At 43.0% G+C, this 20,344-nt stretch overlaps 1 protein-coding gene across 1 annotated transcript; it reads right to left on the reverse strand.

Moving 5' to 3' along the window:
* Positions 1-128: 128 nt before the first annotated feature.
* On the reverse strand, positions 129-17,017 carry bmi1a (bmi1 polycomb ring finger oncogene 1a). Its single transcript, XM_030399099.1, has 18 exons — positions 16,765-17,017; positions 15,727-15,838; positions 14,180-14,243; positions 14,027-14,061; positions 13,080-13,140; positions 12,938-12,994; positions 12,792-12,845; positions 12,169-12,224; positions 10,353-10,660; positions 6,433-6,567; positions 6,026-6,122; positions 5,437-5,492; positions 4,137-4,184; positions 3,799-3,907; positions 2,980-3,019; positions 2,649-2,747; positions 2,392-2,472; positions 129-1,535 (listed from the first exon to the last, which is right to left on the reverse strand). The coding sequence occupies exons 1-18, from the start codon at positions 16,901-16,903 to the stop codon at positions 1,185-1,187; spliced, it is 1,902 nt and encodes a 633-aa protein (XP_030254959.1). The 5' UTR covers positions 16,904-17,017; the 3' UTR covers positions 129-1,184.
* Positions 17,018-20,344: the final 3,327 nt, after the last annotated feature.

Consider the following 20,344-nt stretch of genomic DNA (forward strand, 5'->3'; position numbering starts at 1 on the left):
TCTTTGCACCCGGCTGCACATTTTCTATTCTTCCTTTATTCAGTCCGGTGAATGGCAGCAGCAGCCTGACTGATTAGCCTCGAACACAAAAAAAAAAAAACAAGAAAAGAAGAAAAATAAACAGCCGGTTTTATTCATAAGTGTAAAATGTTTTTTTTATTTAGATGTTTTATACTGTGCAACAGTAACAATACAATAAGTTGTCCATACAATCGAGCGATACAAATACGGAAAACACGGGAGACATCAAAACATCTGTCATTGAGCATGAAATGGAGCCGAACAGGAGCCCAAGTCATTCCCTCAGAACAAAAGGGGAATAAGAGAAATAACATCATCGCTGATTAAATATGCATTTTGTTTCTATTTACAAGTGGCTTCTCTACAACTGCTTATACGTGTTAAAGACGTGGAGCATAAGCAATCCGATTCCACTGCAGCTACAAGAAACTTTTTTTCTTCTTCTTTTTTTTTATTTTTTTTATTTTATTTCCAGTAAAAGGCAATTTTTAAAGTTGATTTTTTTTTTCCTCCAGAGGCAATGTTCCCGTGAAGCCAGCAGCGCTACACAAACATGTTTGTCTGTCTTCTTTCTGAACAAACAAACCAAAAAAAAAAAAAAAAAGTTGACGCTTGAAACACTCCCAAAAAACCCGTCAAAACGAGACGGGTGAGGGAAAACACGCAGAATCCCCTTTCATTAAAAGAAAAAGAAAACAAAAGTGTTATCATGAGCATGCATGTTTAAATTGACAGCTTCAAAATATCCCAACACACATGAAATCATCATGATAAACACGATATTTGAGAGAGAAAAAACGAAAATATAAAAGTCTATCTTCAGTCACTTCTGTAAAATAAAGATGTAGCTTTAAAAAGGGGATAAATGCTTGTCCTTTTCCAACTTTCTTTTTTCTCGGCATCAAAACTCTTTCGTATTTAAAAAAATAAAAAAAATAAAAAGATCCCCACCTCACCCAACTTCCTCGTTCCTTTTATTTTGAAATGTCTCCGATCCCACTACGTTTTTAAACTTACACGTGATGCCAGAATATTGAGAACAACAGATGGAGAGAGAAAGAGAGAGAACATTGTCTACACAATGGAACTACGTTGGCATGAAAACAGTATTAGCTGAGCGGGGTTCTGGCGTTGGCTGGTCCGGTACGGTCCGGAGCCCCGCGTCATCCGGAGGAGGTCGACGAGCCGTTCAGGGAGACCTTCCGGGGCTTGCTGCCGCCGCTGCCTCCGCTGCCGAACTGAGTGAAGGACCGGCTGGGGGTCGGGGGGGCGGCGGCCGGGGTCCCGTTGACGTTATTGGGCCCGTGGGGGTGCGGGGACTGCGCAGGCGTGCCGGGGCTCGGCAGCGACGAGGACGTGGACGGAGCCCCGGCGGGACTTCCGGCTTTGTCGCTGGCGGAGTCGCTCTCGGGACCGGACCTGCTCGCGCTGTTCTGGCCTTCCTGCTGCGCGTGGCTCACCTTCATTTTCTTACAGTTGGGTCGGACTCTGTACTTCAGCGGCAGAGGGCCGTTCTGTCAGAGAGGGACGGAGACAGACATCATCAGGTGACAGAACATATGAAACAAATCCACACGCAACAAAGAAGTAACACAAAAATAAATCACAAAACACAACTTTTAAAGCAGCCAAAATACAGCAACTCACTTTCCAGCAATGCCTGCATCGATCACATTTACCAGTTTGTAAATGTTTGAAATTTAAACGGCATGCCAAACAATTCATAACATCCCAAAAAATATTCTGATGCAACGGATGAAGCCATAATCCCCCTTTATTTTCAGGAACAACAGTCTCTCCCTCCCCCCGCTGTATTTTTCCAATCCTCGGGGAATAACCCCTGTGTGGGCCTACAAGTCAAATTAAAAAATGTGGAAATGTACATAAACTTCTTATCCTATAACTTCCAGTCAGCCCGTTTTAGGTAAAACAAATAACTAAATAAATAAATAAAAATAGGCAAAAAAGTAAATAGGTAAAAAATGGTTTCTGCACGGAAACGGAATCAATTATGATCTCTAATTTTGGCTATTAATTTTTTTAAATAAAATGTAAAAACAATCATTTTAAGATCAACATGGGTGCTTTCTTAGCCTTTATTTCACCTTTATTTAACATCTTTTTCTTTTCAACCAAAAATTACAGGGTGTTTTAATGTATACTCCAGGTGGTTTTAGTTATAGCCACATTTAACTTGAAAAAAAAAATGCAGATGATTTAAAAATTATGACTACTTTTGCACATCCTATACATTAACAGGCACACTAACAGCATTTATTATTTACTACTGTTTGTAACATGAAGAAAATTAGGATAAACCAATCGGAATAAAGTTATTTTATCATGTACTGTATTGAAAAATAATCTTACTCTTCTCCAAGTGTAGATATATGCTATATCCATTAACGTGTAGTAATCTTTCAGAGGTTCGTCTTCATACATGACTTCAACCTAGAGAGAGAGAGAAAAAAAAAGTATTTATTTAAATGGAATAAATCAGTAAATGTATTTGCACTGAAGAAAGATGAAATAAGAATCATGCATCAACAGATTTTAAAAATGAGATTAAATGTCCAGTTTGTTAGTCAAATATGAAATGAATAAATAATGAGTGGATTAATAAAGACCTGGTAGGTGCTTGGGATGTCCATTTTGCTGCGCAGGAACTTCCTCAGATGCATGACTGTCATGGCTGCTGGACACTGCAGGTACCTCTTGTTAGCCACCTGTAAAATAGGAAAGGATTCCAAAATAGTTTAATTTCAAATGTGTATGTGTAGAAGTTATCCCAACGAGTACGGTGTGGTCCACCTTAAAAACAGGAAGATACGTAAACAATGAGGCATTGTCAAGGGAAGACAATGTATCACAAGAGAGGTGGAAAATAAAATATTCATTATCCAAAAGGATGTCGACAGTAAACAATAATGCTGTGGCAGAAAAATCAACTTGCCATACCTGATCTTTAGTCGTCTTGGTCTCCACTCCAACTCCCAGTCTGCTCAGAATAAAACAAGAGAAAATAATAATGACTTCACAGCTGTCATATTTGCGTTTTTCATGTAACAACACCGCAGCTACGCGTGATGACAAAATGTGATTATCGACAGGAAAATGTGACTTTTCAAAATAGGGTGGAACTACAGAATCAGCCTCTTGATGAAAAACACTTTTTTGCTTTCCCCCCCTTTTTCCTATATCTTCTCCTTATCTGACTGCATCTGTCACATCCAGCATTTCTAACTTATTATTTATGCCAACAGCCTTTGTAATATGCATTCAGTATAGCAGGGAAGTGAGTAGGGCTGTCAACGATTGAAACAAGCGGATAAATTAGCAAGAAAATGTTTACTGAATTATTAAAAGAAATAAAATAACTCAAAAAATATCTTCAACAAATTTCATCAAGGCTGAAACACAGAACAATATATTAAATTACTTCCTCAGAAAAAGGATAAGTGACATCCAAAAACCATTATTGGGAAAAAAGCCAATTTAGAAACCTCCAGAAAATGTGTATTAAGGATCGAACTCAGATCAGATATTACTGATTCTGTGTGTTTATATATTGTGCTGGAATGCAGGAAAACTAACGTGCTTTCTCATGCATCACAACAACTGAACAGGTTCAGCAACACTGGAACACTCTGCACACATCTGATCTACAACAATGCAGGGCGTCATCCAAGTCTTTTATAACTAATCAAGTCTGATGGTGTGAATGAATAAGAGTGCCACAACACCGTGACTGGGGCTAAACCAAAAAACAAAGCCTACCTTGTCTGATCGAAGAACTCAATCGAGAGGCTGATGATCTCATCATCTGTGATAATTCTCTTGTCCTCGTCTGCCACTTCTCCACGATCCTCATTGGATCCGTTGGAAGCTTTAGAGAACACACACACACACACACACACACACACACACACACACACACACGGATGAATACCACGAAAATCAAGGTACAAAAATAAAAGGATGACTGAAAAATATGAAGTGAAACACTGGACTGCAAATAAACGCCTCTTTGATGTAGTCCTGAACACCAGGAAGCATGTTTTTTCACCTCACTGTCTCGACTGCAGGTCAATTAAATAACACATTTTCTGACTCACCGTCTACCGGGTGCTCCGCGTAAAAGTCTCTCCTCCTCTTCATTTCATCTGAGGACAATGAGAGAGATGAGCTATTAGCAAGTCTGTTTGACTTCAGTTGGCACAGAATTAAAAAGTACAATACAACAACAGGACACATGACACCAGAACAGTAGAGCGCAACAAAAAATAAATTAACGGCCGATACATCTGATAAATCAAATTATGGATTTTTTCAAAACCGCAACATTGGCATGCACCTCAACAACACTGACAAATAGAAAAAAATTATAAAATTGGGACGATTTGTGCTCCTCTTTGACCTGCTCCGTTTAATTTATTTAACTTTGTAATGGTCTTCTATCTCGCATGGTCTCCCTCTGAAAGAGATTTGAATCTCAATCTCAATCTCAAAAGGACCTCCTGCGTAAATATTGGTTGAATAAAAAATAAAACACCTGCCATTCATTCCACTTCCATGTTATTCTACCTCATGAGTGTTTGTGATGTAATATATACATTATATGTAATATGGAGACTTGGCACTGAAACAGTTTAGCCTGAACTCATTTGAGAGGTTTGCTCAGCAGCATAAACATCTTAAAGGGGCTCTATTATATTTCTGGAGAGGAAATACTTATGCAGACTTTAAATATTTACAATATAAATGAGGTAAAAATACAAGTGAATATTTTTTTTCAATAACTGAATAAAGGAGCTGTTCTCAGAGGAAAATAAATGTTGCCAGAACACTTGTGTGAAACTAGAAAGGTGGCAGGGTCCGCCACATATCAACAAAGTAAAACAGTGTGACAGTGTGCTGTCCTTTAAGGTCAGTTTGTTTATCCAGTCATGAAAACGAAGAGGTTGTGCATCTAGGCATAAAAAAAAAATAATAATAATAAAATAAAACAAAATAAAATAAATAATAAGTCAATGAAGACATTTCTCTTCAGATCAATATTTCTTCCTCAAAAATACACAGTCCTCCTTTAACACAAAGACAAACACAACACTTTAATAATAACACAAACAACCAAACGTGATGACAGCAGCAGAAGATGTGATCTCAGCTCAGCAACCGCACTTCTAAAAGCTTGTAGACAAACATGTTTCTAAGGATGTTTCTGTATGAACATTTGTTAATTTTTAGGGGTCGAACTGCTTCTTATTCACACTTTTTATTCACAGGTTCACAGTTGTTGTGCTGTCTCGATACTACCAGCAGCTTGTGGATCTGACAACTCAATCAAAAGACAAGCATGCAAAAGTCAAAGGAAACGCGTTAGACACAGAGATGCTTCTGCTGTCATGCTCTTACTTTTGAAGAGGCCGGGGACCAGTTTGTACACAATGTCCTGTAGAGTTTTGTCAGACCTTGAAAGGGGAACAGAAACGTCAGTCAAGTAGCTGCGATACTGGGATTCTCAGCGTCAACACAACTGATACCAACGGCTGTTCTATTAAACTCATGGAGAAGGAAGACGGATGAAGTGTCAACGCTTACATGTACATAAATTCCTGAATAGTCATTCCTTGCATTATGGCACAGCTGGTATGCAAAAATATAGACATTCCTTATGGGTATTCAAGGCTTTTCAGAATCACACACACACACACACACACACACACACAAACAAAGTGTTATTTTGTCTGAATATTTTAAACCACTTACACATTGCTGAGTTGGGAAACAAGAGGAGAAAAAAAACAAGGGGCAAGAAAAAGGTAACAAGCTATGTTCTAACTATTGCCATGGCTGCTTAACATCAGCAACACACACACACACACACCAATCATATATTAGAAAGGACAGAAAAGAGCATGCGAAGGTGCATCAGTTTAACTCATGATGAGGCATCTTAAAGAAAGATTCCTTCGCCCATAAAGATAATAACCACAGGTCTCACCTAATGTTGAGCAGAGGCTTGGTTTTATGCACTTGTACATCACAGATGGGACAGTATTTGCTGGTTTCCAGGTAGCGCACAATGCACATCTTGCAAACTGCAAACAGTAGAGAGAAAAAGGAAAGAAAAAGCAAAGTCAGTATCAGATGTCATCTGAAAGGATATCCTGAATCTGAACTGGTGACGCTAAATCTGTTTGTTTTTGTTTTTTTTTTTAAAAAAAGGCTTCTTGATGCCGAGGAGGAATCTCATCTGCAGCGCTGAACACTTCACACAGTGTACCTGCAGAGAAGGTCCCTGCAGGCCAGGAGCTGCTGCAACATATCCTCACAATCATTCACACACACACACACACACACACACACAACTCCATGTCTGCGAAGGAAAGAAGTCGTTGCTCTGCTCACATGAGTGGAGACATTCGATGATGGTGGTCGCGTCGATGAAGTATCCCCCGCACAGCACGCACATGAGGTGAGGGTTGAGCTCGGTGATCTTTATCCTGGTCGTCCGATGCATGTTGAGAGGAGGGAACAACAATCCTGCGTGGAAAAAAAATATATAACAAAACCAAAATGAAAAAAAAAAAAGAGAGAGAGAGAGCAGGTCAAAACAATGCGTGCGTGGCGGGACAGAAGGAGACAACCAGAGGAGCGCAATCTTTTACAACGCGGGGCGGACCATTTGGGGAAGAAAAGGAAAAAAAAAGGCTGCTGTTTGTTTGACTGTGTTAAAGCAACATCATCTTTTATGCTAATCCCGATAATAAGCGAAGGGGAAGGAGCGACGGTGGCAGATTGATGGGCAGCAGCAGGGTCACCTGACCGGGGCGCAGTGAGTGATCATAAATCAATCGCCTCCACGGAGGGATCGATGGAGGCTTCATCCTAAAACAACAGCGTTTAACACATGGTGGCACCAGACCATGAATAAAAAACATATAGAAAAACGGATTCATTCTGGGTTTCATAACTCAATCCTGACCCGGGAGTATTCTTCAAAATCTGGGCTGATGATGCAGTTTTGGTTTAAAATAAAAATAAAAAAGTGGCAGAAATCCATACGGTTATAAACACAGATCGGACCGATGGAGCGCCACAGATGTCTGCGACGCTCCAGGAGGTAAATATCCGATAAAATGAATACATTGTGTCGCTGGCCGCTCCACTGTGGAACCAGACGTGTGCCCAGATTTTGGTTAAAACAATAATGCGTGCGTAATCTGTGGCGCCCTGGGGTGAGCATGGGTGAGAGATGGAGTGAGAGGGGGTGGGAGATGATAGGAGACACACATTCGCTGCGTCAGGTGTGCCACACAGGCTTGTGGGGAAACCTGCGCGTTTCTATGGCAACTCCCTTTGCTGTTTAGCCCACATGGCTGACCGCCAGTCACCGCGACGAGCCAGGATCTCCAACCGAGAACAGCGCGGGCGAGCTCTCCGGTGTGCGGAGCGGGAACAAGGAGGGACCGGAGGCTCCCCCGTCCCCTCCGCGCTCACAGACAGCCGCTGGACTGCCAGGCTGCCGACAGCACGGCTGCCATTTTGTGGAGGAGAAAAAAAAAAAAAAAAAAAAAAAAAGCCCGTATCGGTTCGACGGGCTGCGGGGTTTCCTTCGAGAGAAGACGAATAAAAACAGTATCCGGGTAGTTTACGCGAGCTTCTCAGATCTTTACGGACGGAACTGGGGAGCAGCTCCGGCGCGGCGAAGTCGGAGAATAATCTCTGCTGTTATTCCGCGTCGTGTTTTTCATGGCGTGTGCGCGATAATCAGCAACCGTGCAGCACCAACATGGCCAGGCGGCAGCGACCGTGCTGAAGAAGTTGAAGCGCACACTGGCTCATACTTATTTGTTCAGCGCCATTACGAACCAGAGTCGCACACGAGACCCGCGACAACTTTACCCAGGTCGTGCCAAGTGGATATTTTAACTTTACAAGCCCGGTTCTGGCAAACCACACAAACCACTCTGAAACACTGAAATGAGTCCTCCGGTGTCAAGTTATCGTCGTTTATCCATTTTACTACGAGCCATGAAGCAAACCTAGGCTGTCTGTAAAAAGGTTGGAAAACCTCCATCCGTGTCGGCGCGCATTATCAAAAGCTGGGCGCCCTTAAGGAAATAATTTAACGGCATCATTAAAAGTCTGACTGTCGCCTATAGACTGCACATGATGAGGTGACCCTCTTTAAACTCTGGGTGACAGCCAGCCAGCCAGTTCCAGCCCCGAACCCACACGGCCACTTCATGGTGCCACAGCCGGCACCATGCCCGAGCCCCGGCCGGGCTTCAGTGCTCAGACCGACCTCTCCTCTTGGCCGTCTCTCAACAGACCACTGCAGACAAAGTTTGGAACGGCGACTCCGATCCAAGGGATGCCGCACACATGGATAATGATGGATAATGTCCTGGGCTACATATACGCAGGGAGCCTGTTGCGCCATTAATCGATTGGCTGGTGTTTGGACAACTGCTCTCCCTCCTGTCCTGCGGGAGCTGACTTTATAAGACATCAGGTCAATCACTCCACAAATCCACAAGGACGGAAGTTTCGGTCAGAGTGGGAACGAATGCTTGCGAAATGGCAACCAAAAAAAAAAAAAAAAAAAAAAGCATCAACCAACAAAACGCCTAAACCAAACTGTGGTCCAGACTGCCGTTATAGATCCAGCTGTCCTACAGAAGCACTGGCTGCACACAGAAAAGATGGAGCAGATACATCACGTATCCTCTCAGTCAAGACAGTTCGGTTTAATCCTGGAGCCGGCGTTGGCAACACACCCTCAAATTAACGCAGATGAATCTTTAATTCCTCCAATAAAGCAGCGACAAATTAAGAGATTTCCCCTCCTTCGGTTCCTGCAGTGACCCAGAAGTCGTGCCGACCTCATTTATTCCCCAAAAAAGAGCCCAGTTCCTCTTGTAAAGGTTCCCCCTTGCACGTAAATCAACAGCAGCTGGAAATAACCCAATTAAAATCGGGAAAATGGGAGAGCAAAAAAAAAAAAAAAAAAAACACACACACACACACAAAACCAAGAGCTCATATTTACAGCTGTCTGTCAGTTTAGACAATGAAGAGCTGGAGATTTCTAAATAACCAGAGTAGAAACAAACCAGGGTTTACTGTCATTCGGTGGGTTAAATTGTGCTCACCTCACCCTGCAAGCCTCCCAGATCTGTGAGGCTGCGTTATCACATACATGGACCCCGTGAGCCTGTCAATCTGCAGACCCGAGTGAGGGGGGGAAACATTCATTTTAACCCATTACGCACACTGAGGCTGCCCAACAGCATTCATGAGTCCAATGAGATTTTTTTTTTTTTTTTTTTTGCATCCTCCCCCCCTCCCCGACCTAACCCCCCTAAAGGAGCAGGAGCCCGCCTGGCTCATGTCTGCCTGTCCTGTGTCACCACATTCGAGTCACACTGTCCTCCAGCATTTAGCCGCATGAAAGGGAAAATATGGAAATCCATATTGAGACTAAATGTCAACAAACAGTCCACGCTGGCCGTAGCCCACATGAAATAAAGTGAATTTTTTTTTTTACCCATGCGTTTGGCTTGCTCGCGAGAAACAACCAGCCTTTTGTGGGCTTCCCCTGGCCGACGTGTCGCCTGCATTTTTTAAAAATTTCTCCAAAAGCCGACCACCCCTCTTAATTGAGATGATCGCACGCCGGGGGACGATTAGCCAGGGTGCGTGATGAACGATGATCCGAGTGTTTACCAGGCAGCAGTCACGAAACATTTATGCACAATTAAAAATGGCTCGCCTCCTTGTCACGTCCATGGGAGCCGTCCAAGTTAAGTTAATAAATCAGACATCGGGTCACTTACACCCAAAGCCAACACAGCGCCCGGTTCGCAACACCCCAGACTACCCGATTCTATAAAATGAAGACCCTGTGTGGAAGTATGGGCACGGCAGGGGCATTTGGAGCACTTGCTGCTGTTAAGATCTCAGCCAACACAGCCTGGTTCGCCCGAGATCTCCCACTTTACATAAATCCAAACGACACAAGGCGAAACCCGACCGCGATCAACTTATACGGACACGTTACCGAACGCGAGATCGTGCCGGGGCGCGTGTGCGTGGATCTTAATTCGCGTGTGTGCCCGTGCGGGGAACATCTTTTACCAACAACACACACAAAAAAAGTGGTGCGCAGACACACACGGCAGCTCCACGTCGGTGATCGCTGCAGCCACCGTTGAGAGCTCCACATCCACCGCTGGATCGCCGCGTACAAAAACACAAAAGCACCCGAGCCGAGCGTCGCCTTCTGCCCCCGTTAGTTAGAGACGATATCGAATGAGACGTACCTGGAGGCTCGGCTGGGGAACGGTGGGTCTTGAGTCGAATAGACAATGAAAGTTGGGAGGCGATCAGCAGAAAATGAATAGGAGCCGAGCCGCCATCTTGAAGCAGGCTGCAGACGCTGTCAGTGGCGGAGAGCGCACGGCGGACCGGAGCGCATTTCAGACGTGCGAATAAAAACTCCTCTTCTCCTCGCCGCCTGCGCGCCGTGTGCGTATCCGATTCGCGGCGTCTGGAGAGCCCGGTCGTCCGGCTTCGGCTCGGGAAGGCTCCCACTTCGGCACTGATAACTTTGCCTCCAAAATATCCGCTTCACCCCCAGTAAAATGCAGCAGTGTGTGTGTGCTCCGTGGAAACTGACACCGTCCCCAAAATGGCTTGTAGTTCGACCGCCCCGCTTTGGTCACGTGGTCTCTTTGCTTAAGGGTGCCTAGGAATTACTGTCGGTGTACGCTGTTTTCCCCTCTAATCTACTACGCATGATACAAAATAACACACGAAACGCACAGATGTACATGTGAACAGCCTTTAGATACCGTAAAGCACTAAGCAGCGTGTGCTTTACTCGAGCCGCGATGACAGCAGGCAGCTGGTTAAGGGCGCGTAAAAAAAAAAAAAAAAAAAAAAATGTACTGTCGGTGTATTCTGCTCTTTTCTCATGTATGACGCATGCTTTTAAATAACCCCCATCACACACGTTCACGCAGTTTGGTTCACTTTCCGGCTAGAAAAACACACAAATCATGCACTCGTACGTCTCCTACTTGCGCTCAAATTCGCTCTGTGATCGCGGGCGTGCGGAAAGTAGGCTGCCGATGGTGTTCCCTCGTCTCTCTGGGGTTAAAAATAACTGCGGCACACACGCACTCACACACGTTCATGTCGTTTTTTAGGACCCCTCAAAATGCCTCGATCCTCTCTCTCTCTCTCTCTCTCTCTCTCTCTCCATCGGTCTGCCGGAGCTCAAAGGGGCCACCTCATTCATCCGTGGTGCTTTTGAAAAAAAAAAAAAAAAAAAAAAGACCCACGCACACTCGGTTTAAAAACACGTCCATGTGACAAATGGCTCTGCTGTCAAACCTTTGTCACTGGCTGTCCTGACATGTGCAAGAGAAAAAAAAAACAGAAAACAAAACAAAAATGCGCCACAGCTTCCACTTGATGAATCGGAGTCTTTATCCTTCAGCCAGCGCCGCAGAAAATGAAAGCATGTCGGATGTTTATGGAATCTGAGCCGCTGTGGCGCTTCAGCTGCAGGAGCTTTGAACTTTCAGCTGAGGTGGATGCAGAGGGATAAAAGAGGAGGAAAAAAAAACGGCCAGCTCGGTCTAAAAAGTCAGAGATTTCTTATAGGCTAGATGTAGATAGATATGCGCCATCACCAGCCTGAGTCCTGCAGAATTTAAAAAACAAAGCTGATTCTCTTTTAGCAACTCTAGCACAAAAAAAAAAATCCTATTCAGGCAAAACAGTCACTCAACCGACTCCATATTCAAACCGCACGTTTCACATCTCTCTCTCACACACACACACACACACACACACACACACACGACACCTACAACATGACGGTGGAAAATATCCTCCCACCTGATGGGAAAGTCACACATCTGGGTCAGAGTGAAATCAGTCAAAGCACGAGGTGGACTTTTATCCGTTTTGTTGGCGTTTTTGTTTTTTATTTTTAATGAAACACAAGTTGGAATGAAATGTCACGTCAATGCCAGGTACAAAAAAAACAGGAGCCGTTAAGAGCTTAGCAGTGGCGCTGGAAGCTGCTGAAGTTCAGTGCTTTGTGAGGCGCGGGGAGCAGGACATCACATCTGACTGGCTTTCTCCACACTCTTGGCAGCGTCCTTCAGCTTTCCCACCAAATCCTAAACAGGGACAAAGGAAGGGAATTAAGTCGGAGGAAATGATAATTACCGCTTGATAATAAAACCATATCAGCGCTGTGAAGAGTCCTCATTATAAATAAGAATCGCTCGGACTTTTTTTTTATATTATTATTATTATTCACGCTGAATTGAATGAATCCACCAAATATATCATCGTGGATCTGATGGAGACCAGGTCAGACCGGGACTGTGTCCTCTATTTAAAAAAAGACATTGTTGGTGATATATTATGTCCACAACACATTTATTTTCATATGAAAACGCACCATCCGCATCACCATCAACGTTATCTATCGGTTTTACGATCCGTGTATTTATTTTCTGCAGCGATGAAAATCCTCCTCATGCGCAGACACCGCTCTCATTTATTTTCAGATACATTTTCCCAGATGTTTTATTTTTGAATGGATCGACTTCTTTCATTTTATTTTATTTTTTAGTCTGAATAAAATAAGAAAAAAGAAAAAAGATGCGGAGAACAAGTGGATTTACCAAAAAAAAAAAAGGAGGATACAGAATACACATGGACTTAAACCCTTCCTCTACCTGTAGCTGCTCCATCGTGCAGGTGAAGTTGACATCCTCCGAGGACCCTTCATTCTGAGAAGAAAAGGAACAAGACACGGTTCACTGAAAGATCATCACACAGAAGGGAACCCGGAAAAGGCATAAAGATGTGTTTCGAGTCTCACCTCAGTGTCCAGTGAGATCAGGTAGACAGGCTCGTTGACCTTGTCGACCTGGGAGTTCTGTCGGGAAGACAAACATTTTTTTTTGAGGAAGTCGCGCAACAGAAAACACAAAAGTTAAGATCTAAAACTTTATCTCCAGTACCTTCATGTGGTATTGTAGACGCCACGACACGTCGTTAACCCGAGGTGGACACCTTCCTATGCTGGGAGAGGGTGACAGTTATACTGTGTAATCTGTGACCTCGAGTATATAAGAGTAGATGCACTTTAATAAGAAGGGGCTCGGGGAGGTTCACCTCTATAATCCGACTATAATCTTACGATCTGGATGCTGAAAGCGTTGGACAGAGGACACGTGTTCTTAGAAAAAGTCCCCGAAAAAGTCGATTCTCTGAACCCTCTCAGGATTCAATAAGAGGGCCATCTGAGGTGGTTTAACGACGCACCGAAGTTTTGTGCGCCGTGACTTTTCTGTGACTGATTAAACCCGTTTGTGTTTAATATGAATTGACAAATTGTCCCTTACAAATAAAGACACGTTTTTGTTGAGGACGCGTCATAAAAAATAAACAGCATTTACATCGCAATTAATCTGATGTCTTTAAAGGTGCACTATGTAGTTATGGGGAGGAAATGTAAGATCTTCACTCACTGATTTTTTTTTAATGTCTGAACAAACTAAACAAACAAACTCTTTGTTTTCAGGGCTGAATAAACTGAGTAAACAAACTGACCTCAAAAGGACAAAAGTTTGTTTTGTTTATTTGTGGCGGACCCTGCCACCTTTCAAGCTTCAAACAGTGTTCTGGGGACCCCATTTTCCTCTGAGAACAGCTTAAATATTCATTTAAAGAAAAAATAAATATTACCTTATAAATATTGTGAATATTAAAAATCTTCAAAACTACATAGTGCGCCTTTAAGAGGGGAATTTTAAAAAAAGGGGGAAAACGTTGACCTTCCATTTTTAACAATCAATGAGCAAAATTTTTCAGTCAGAACGCTGCAATGTGTTAAAAATCTCCCTGGGTGAGGGTTAAACTCTTCAGCTAAAATCATCACCACATTCGCTGATCTCTGCAGGCTTACCTCGCTAACAGACGGTCCAGCTCTGTTTTATGTTTCTGTGAAACACAAACATGCTTCTGTGAGTGATGGACAAAATCAGCCAAGATGGGACACAAGACTGTATGTTCAAAAAAAGAAAAGATAAATAGGATTTTAAAGTGCTGGAGCCATCACCTGATAGGTGCTGTAGAATATTTCTATTCTCTCTGCACTGAACGTGAGTTCTTCTAGGCAGGAGCTGTAGGAACAAAACACACCGATTTCACCAAACTTTACTTGTCTTTTTTAAAACGTTTTTTAAAAAGTTTACACCAGCATGCATTCTCCCCCCCCCCCTTTCCAAAGAAGAGCCAGTGCTTTGGTCCTGTGTAGGCTGACTGTTGATGTCTCCATTGTCTTAGCGAACACAGGGGTTTGTAATCACATTTCAATTTAGATTGTGGAAGAAATAAAAGACAACCACTTAAAAGTATGGGGTTTTTTTTCTTTTTCAAGGGGAAGAGAAAAGAGGAAAAAACTCAATGAGTCAAAATGAATCTTCAGCTGTATTTTGGTTCTTGTTGGTTGGATGATCAAACACACACACACACACACAGCTACCACTTGAATGTTTATGCCCTTTATCCTTCACTCTGGCAGTGATCAGAATAACACTTCCGCTTTCTAATTTCAAGCACCCAAAGCATAGGTGGGACGGTAAAAGATCTGATCGTGGATTGAGATTTAAATTGAAAAAAAAAACAAACAAAAAAAAAACAGTCACAATTAGTTGATCGTGGTGAATTTTCATGATGGGACTAAAGGTGAATATCCTCACAGGTAAGATGTCTAACTCACTGACTTCTTGATTTGTTTTGAAGTGCCCAAGCCTGTCACTGCTGCTGAAGGCATGACTTGAACACACTTAATTATATGTGTGGAAAATCAAACCAAAGATCATCAGGTAGGTGAGGTTACAATCTTTTATGTGCAGGAAGATCTTATATGATTTATGATTACTTATTTTAGCTTCTTAGATTGAAGATGTGTTTATTATAATTATACATTTGTCTCCTCGCAGAATGGGAAGGTTCAAGTGATTTTAAGAAAGTTTAAAGAATATTTTTATAGATTATCTGAATAACAATTATGTTAGACATTACATTTTCATATTATCCCATGAGACAATGACAAAAACAGCTTAATGCAACAAAGCAATGCAGATGGCCAATTAGGCAAAGCTGCCATTTTTTTTTTTCATTTAAACTTCAACCAATCCAAGACAAGTGTGTCAAATATAAATACAGACCACATTATTTAATTTCTTTCTATTAAAAGCTCCAAACATGTTAACCTCTCTGACCACAATGCATGCAGGACATATTCTAGCTACACATCTGGGACATCTGGGCCACCCAATCAGAACACAACATTGCAAGTCAGCTCGTTTCTACAACATTTATCTGCCTCAAAGTTTCTTCTCGTTTTTAACAGGAAAATAAGACAACATTTCACACATTCACTCTATTAAATTCATTGCTGCAATCTTTGAATTTTACTACTGCGATCTTTGTTAGAGTCCTGCTCTTTTGGGAGTTGCAGAAACAACATATTTCCTGTCACGCTGTGCGATATGAGCCACAGACAGACGGCTAATAATGAGCCTATTTTTAGACGGCTCACCGCTGCAGCAGCACTGCATGTCAGAGGAAGGAAGCCCTGCTCTGTCTGATGACGCCTACCTTATCGTTGACTTGTCCGCGCTCTGTTTGACCGCCTCCAGTATGAAGGTGGTGGCCGCAGTGTGACTCTGCTTGAGCATGATCTGGTCGAGCCGCTTCAGCTCGGGCTGATCTGTAAAACCACAGAGCAAGACAACACGGTGCAGTGAGGGTGCAAGTGTGCAGTCAAGAGGAGCATGCGGTTTATATGTGTGTGTGTATTTTTTACTCTCTGTGGACTGAACAGACGCGTTTGATTGCTTTAATGTGCGACCCATACTCGTGCGTTCTAGATTGACGTGTGGAATGGAAATCAATGATGATTTGCATGTGAATGGACCCCCGAGCTGCATCAGCCAGGGGAGAGGAGGGAGAAGGGGGGGTGTCCTTTGTTTGTTTGTATACTGAACATTTCACTTTCTACATCATTCTGCCATTAAAGAGAACTGGACTGCTGCAGACACACACACAAACAAACACACACACACAGAGCCAGGACAGAGCAGGAGCTGTAACACCACTGCGACGGGAAGCCCCTCTGTCGTTTAGCATGATTTAATATTCGCTGCTCAAATCCCTGGAAATAATTCAAAATAAGCGATGGTGCGTTCAAGGACCTGCTAAGGAGCGGCCGAAGGCGAACCATCGCATGTGTATCGCTTAACAGTTTGGACTAATAGTGATGGATATAGTCTGATACTGTGTAGAGGAGACCTGGTGCCGGTTTAAATGACAAAAGGCACCCCGAGTGGCCGTGTGATTGTGTGTGTGCTGCTGCATGTAAAGCAGGCAGCACAGGAGGCTAACATCGCTTTAGCCCCGGCGGCTGACGGGCGGCTGTCTGCCGCAGATCCTCCTCGCCTCGGTGCGGATCCTTCACATAAACACGGGAGGGGGGGACACCGGTTTGGAGCGAGCGCTGGTTCGCAGGAGAGCAAATGAAAACCCACAAACATCGAGGCAGCCTGTCTACACTTTCAACACGGAGAGAAACCGGAAGCAGCCGCGGAGACAAAAGCGTCGTCGTCGGCGGCGGTTGGGGAAGAGGCGGCGGCTCACCGAGGACTCCGGGGTCCCCCCGAGAGGAGAGCAGGCTCCGGAAAGACACGTCCACCAGCACCTGGAAGCAGCTCTGGTCGAAGGCGGACGGGTCGGCGAGGGATTGCAGCCCTCTCTGCACAGACTCAGACAACTCCATTTTGTAAAAGGGGTGACCCACGACACGAGACCACGTGACGGATCAGCTGATGCAGCGTGTGGAGAAGCTGAGGAGCTGAAGAGCTGAGTGAGACTCAGAGGAGAGGCTGAGGAGAGAGATCACCGGAGGGTCGTCACGGAGGAGAGATGTTCAGGGCACGTGGTGCTCAAAGTAGGGTCCGAGGACACGCATGGGTCCTTGGGGATGCTTCTGAGGGTCCACCAGCAGAAAGAGGAACCATTTATTTTCACTCTGATTCCCTCCAATAGGACGACGAATTAATGTTTGACTATTTCAGGGACGAGTTTAACAGCTGTTTTGTATTAAAACATGTAAAAGCAGAAGTGTGGTCAGATGGAGAACCCAGAGACAAAGTCTTATCAAATGGGGGCCAGGGGTCTAATTTGTGTCATTGATGAGAAACAGTTTAAACTTAGTTAGAAGAGGACTGCTGGATGGATAGATAGATAGATAGATAGATAGATAGATAGATAGATAGATAGATAGATAGATAGATAGATAGATATTTTATTTATCCAGTAGCTTGTATGACATAAACAAAAAACACCAATGCACACAATGATATAAGAATAAAAATTGAAATATGAATATAAGAGTAAAAACAAGATTATGAAAATAAAACCAATGAAGTCTAGGTTTTAACTGTAAGGTGACCAGTGCAGGTTGGGTGATTAAGACTACCCTGTAATTGCACTTTAACACAGAGGCTAAAGACAACCTTTGACTTTGAATAGAATAAAACAAAAACAACAGAAAGAGTGTGCTCATGTTGAGGTTGAAATCAACAATAAATTGAGAGTCCTATTGGATACTTCTGGCCACACTCTCTTCAGTTAGCGCTACACATTCAAAGAAAACTGAAACTAAAACAGGATTAGGACTCTGTGGCCACTGCCATCATATAAAATCTGATGATATTTAATTCATGGGGTGTTGCTCACTGGCTATACCTGGACACATTGAATGCAAACTGTCCGGGGCACTCGTTACATACAGTAAAGAGCTGCCACCAGGAAATAGACAGTGTCACATCACCTATGGAGATGATATGAAGCTGATGAGACATGTTGATATGACATGACAATTAAGATCATTTGAATGTTGTACCCCTTCTGTACAGTCAGCACCAGCTTGTGTACATTACATTTCAAACAGTTTTACAAATAAATGCTGTACCACAATGACAACTGAAACCTTTTACAGTTTAACTAACCAGCATCATCAATGCGTGATCATTTTCTTTTCATTAGAGGGTTTGAATGATTTGATCATTTGCCCTGATCAAAAAATTGAGCTGAAGGATTTTAAAGCAGCACTTATAGAGAAGAGATTTTAATCAGAAGAGGAAGATTTTCATTGTCTGATTTTTTTTATTTTTATGTCTGAATAAACTAAAAAAAAGAGAAAAACTCATTTTGTTTTCATATCTGAATAAAGAGAATAAAGAAGTGGACCTGAACGGACAACACAAGTTCATAATTTCTCATTTTGTTCATATGTGGCGGACCCTGCCACCCGTCTAGCTTCAAACAATTACCCGGGGACCTTATTTTCCTCTGAGAGCTGCTTGTTTATTCAATGATAGAAAAAATAATATCTGAGTTTTTATTATTGCCTCATTAATATGGTGAATATTACGGCTCTGAATTTGGTTTTCTTATTCAAAACTTTCCAAAGTCAAAACTACACAGTGCACCTTTAATTAACCAGTGTCACCATGTTGACATCATTTTCTATTTCATTAGAAGGTTTGAAACTTGCAAAAACTTAATGAGTTTTATTGATTTGCCCTGGTAAAGTTCCAGATCAACAGTTGGAGCTCAATGATTTTAAAGAGAGGTGAAAGGATGCGCAACATGAACTCATTTTCACAACAAACGCGCATTCGACTTGTGTGCAGCGATGGCAGAATGAGCTCCAAAGCGCTTTCTGGCTGTTACACTTTAACTCTGCTTTTCTTCTCCTGCACATGATGTTGTTTTCCAAGAGGCAGTCTTCAGGTAGAGCGCTGGTGAGCAGCACTTCTAAATTTCCATTATGTCAGCTAAAACATGTGTAATCAGTGTGTAATGCAGCCTAGACTGGAACCACGTGACAACTGTAACTCTGCAGAAGAAGGAAATTCCCTTTTGCATAAAAGAAAGAGAAAAAAAAAACGCGACTGCATCATTAGCTGCAGGATTATGCTGTATGCAGATGGTGCAGGCTGCTTTTCACTGAGCTGAGAGCGCAGAACACACCGATCCTCCAGGTTATCATGGCGCACGCATGGACAAACTGCTCCTCGGTGAAGAAGTGCAGATTTTAAAGGAACAGTCCCGAAGAAATTCATTTTATTTACTTTAATTCTCGCATTATTTAGCGCAGTTACACCCCTATCTCAGCCTCTGCGCTGTTGATTTTTTTTGTTCAGCGCTCACTCAGTAGTTTTAAACTCCTGTGTGGGGAAAAAAACTATTTCATTGCTCTCAAATGTTGCCTGTCCCGGCGGCATGCAACGCTTTTATTAACCACGACGTGCATTTTGGGCTGCATCATTTCCCCTATAAGTGCAAACCTCCACAGCCTGTCGTTCATTATCTATAAATGAGGAGGACTGCGTCCATGGCAGCGCGGCCACACACGCAGCAGCTATCGCAGTGACCTCTGACTCCGCGCTTTGTCCAAAGTCCATTTTGGCTCCGGGTTGGGTTGTGAAATAGATTAACCTTCACTCTCTCCCTGCTGTTTCGTTTTTGTTTTTTCTCTCTCTCCTCAAAGACATGTGTCTTATCTCGATGTGCATCCCCACTTGTCATTACGACGTCTCTTACGTCATATCAGGCCTACACCGTCCTTTTTATCTTTATGCGTAAAGGTTTGCGCGTCATCAGCCCGGTGTCAGAATGGATTTGCTTGACAAATGTCTCCCCGTTTTTTGTTTGTGTGCTGCCGTGTATTCAAACCAACGTGGTTACATGTGCAGCTTCTTAACACGTTAATGCAACTCCTTCAAAATAAAAGTCCTGCTGAGCAATATAATCCTGATATCGAGTGTCTGGATCGACAATCCTGATAAATCCACACTGTCTACGTGGCTGAAAGTACCCGCCTGGTTCTGTTTCTGCATGGTTGTCTTTGCAACTGCGCCCTCAGCCTGATCTGTTTACCGTACAACCGAACAGCTGACACAACGCTTCTTTTCCATCATTATGCTGCTTCTCTGATGAGGCTATTTAAAGATTAAAGCGCACAAGTTCAACGGAAACATGAGCTTATTTTTTCTGTTGTCAGAAATAGCTCTGCTGCTGATCCTGTGTCATCTGTGTCACTGTTGGTATACCAACAAGCCACTTCACTTCTTCTTTTTCCCCCTTCTTCTTTTTTTTTTTTTTTACCTCTCAGTAGTTTATGTCACAGTTATTCTAGGACATCGGACAC

The sequence above is a fragment of the Sparus aurata genome, chromosome 19 (genome assembly GCF_900880675.1).
Source record: "Sparus aurata chromosome 19, fSpaAur1.1, whole genome shotgun sequence".
NCBI classification, from domain to species: Eukaryota; Metazoa; Chordata; class Actinopteri; order Spariformes; family Sparidae; genus Sparus; species Sparus aurata.

Excerpts from the sequence above, each read along its gene's own strand:
- bmi1a (XM_030399099.1), bottom strand. The coding sequence starts at position 16,903 with ATGGAGTTGTCTGAGTCTGTGCAGAGAGGGCTGCAATCCCTCGCCGAC. Across the intron at positions 12,995-13,079 it reads GTCTACAATACCACATGAAG|AACTCCCAGGTCGACAAGGT; the intron begins GTACTGGAGATA and ends TCTTCCCGACAG. Across the intron at positions 6,568-10,352 it reads TTCCCCAGCCGAGCCTCCAG|GATTGTTGTTCCCTCCTCTC; the intron begins GTACGTCTCATT and ends TTTTCCACGCAG.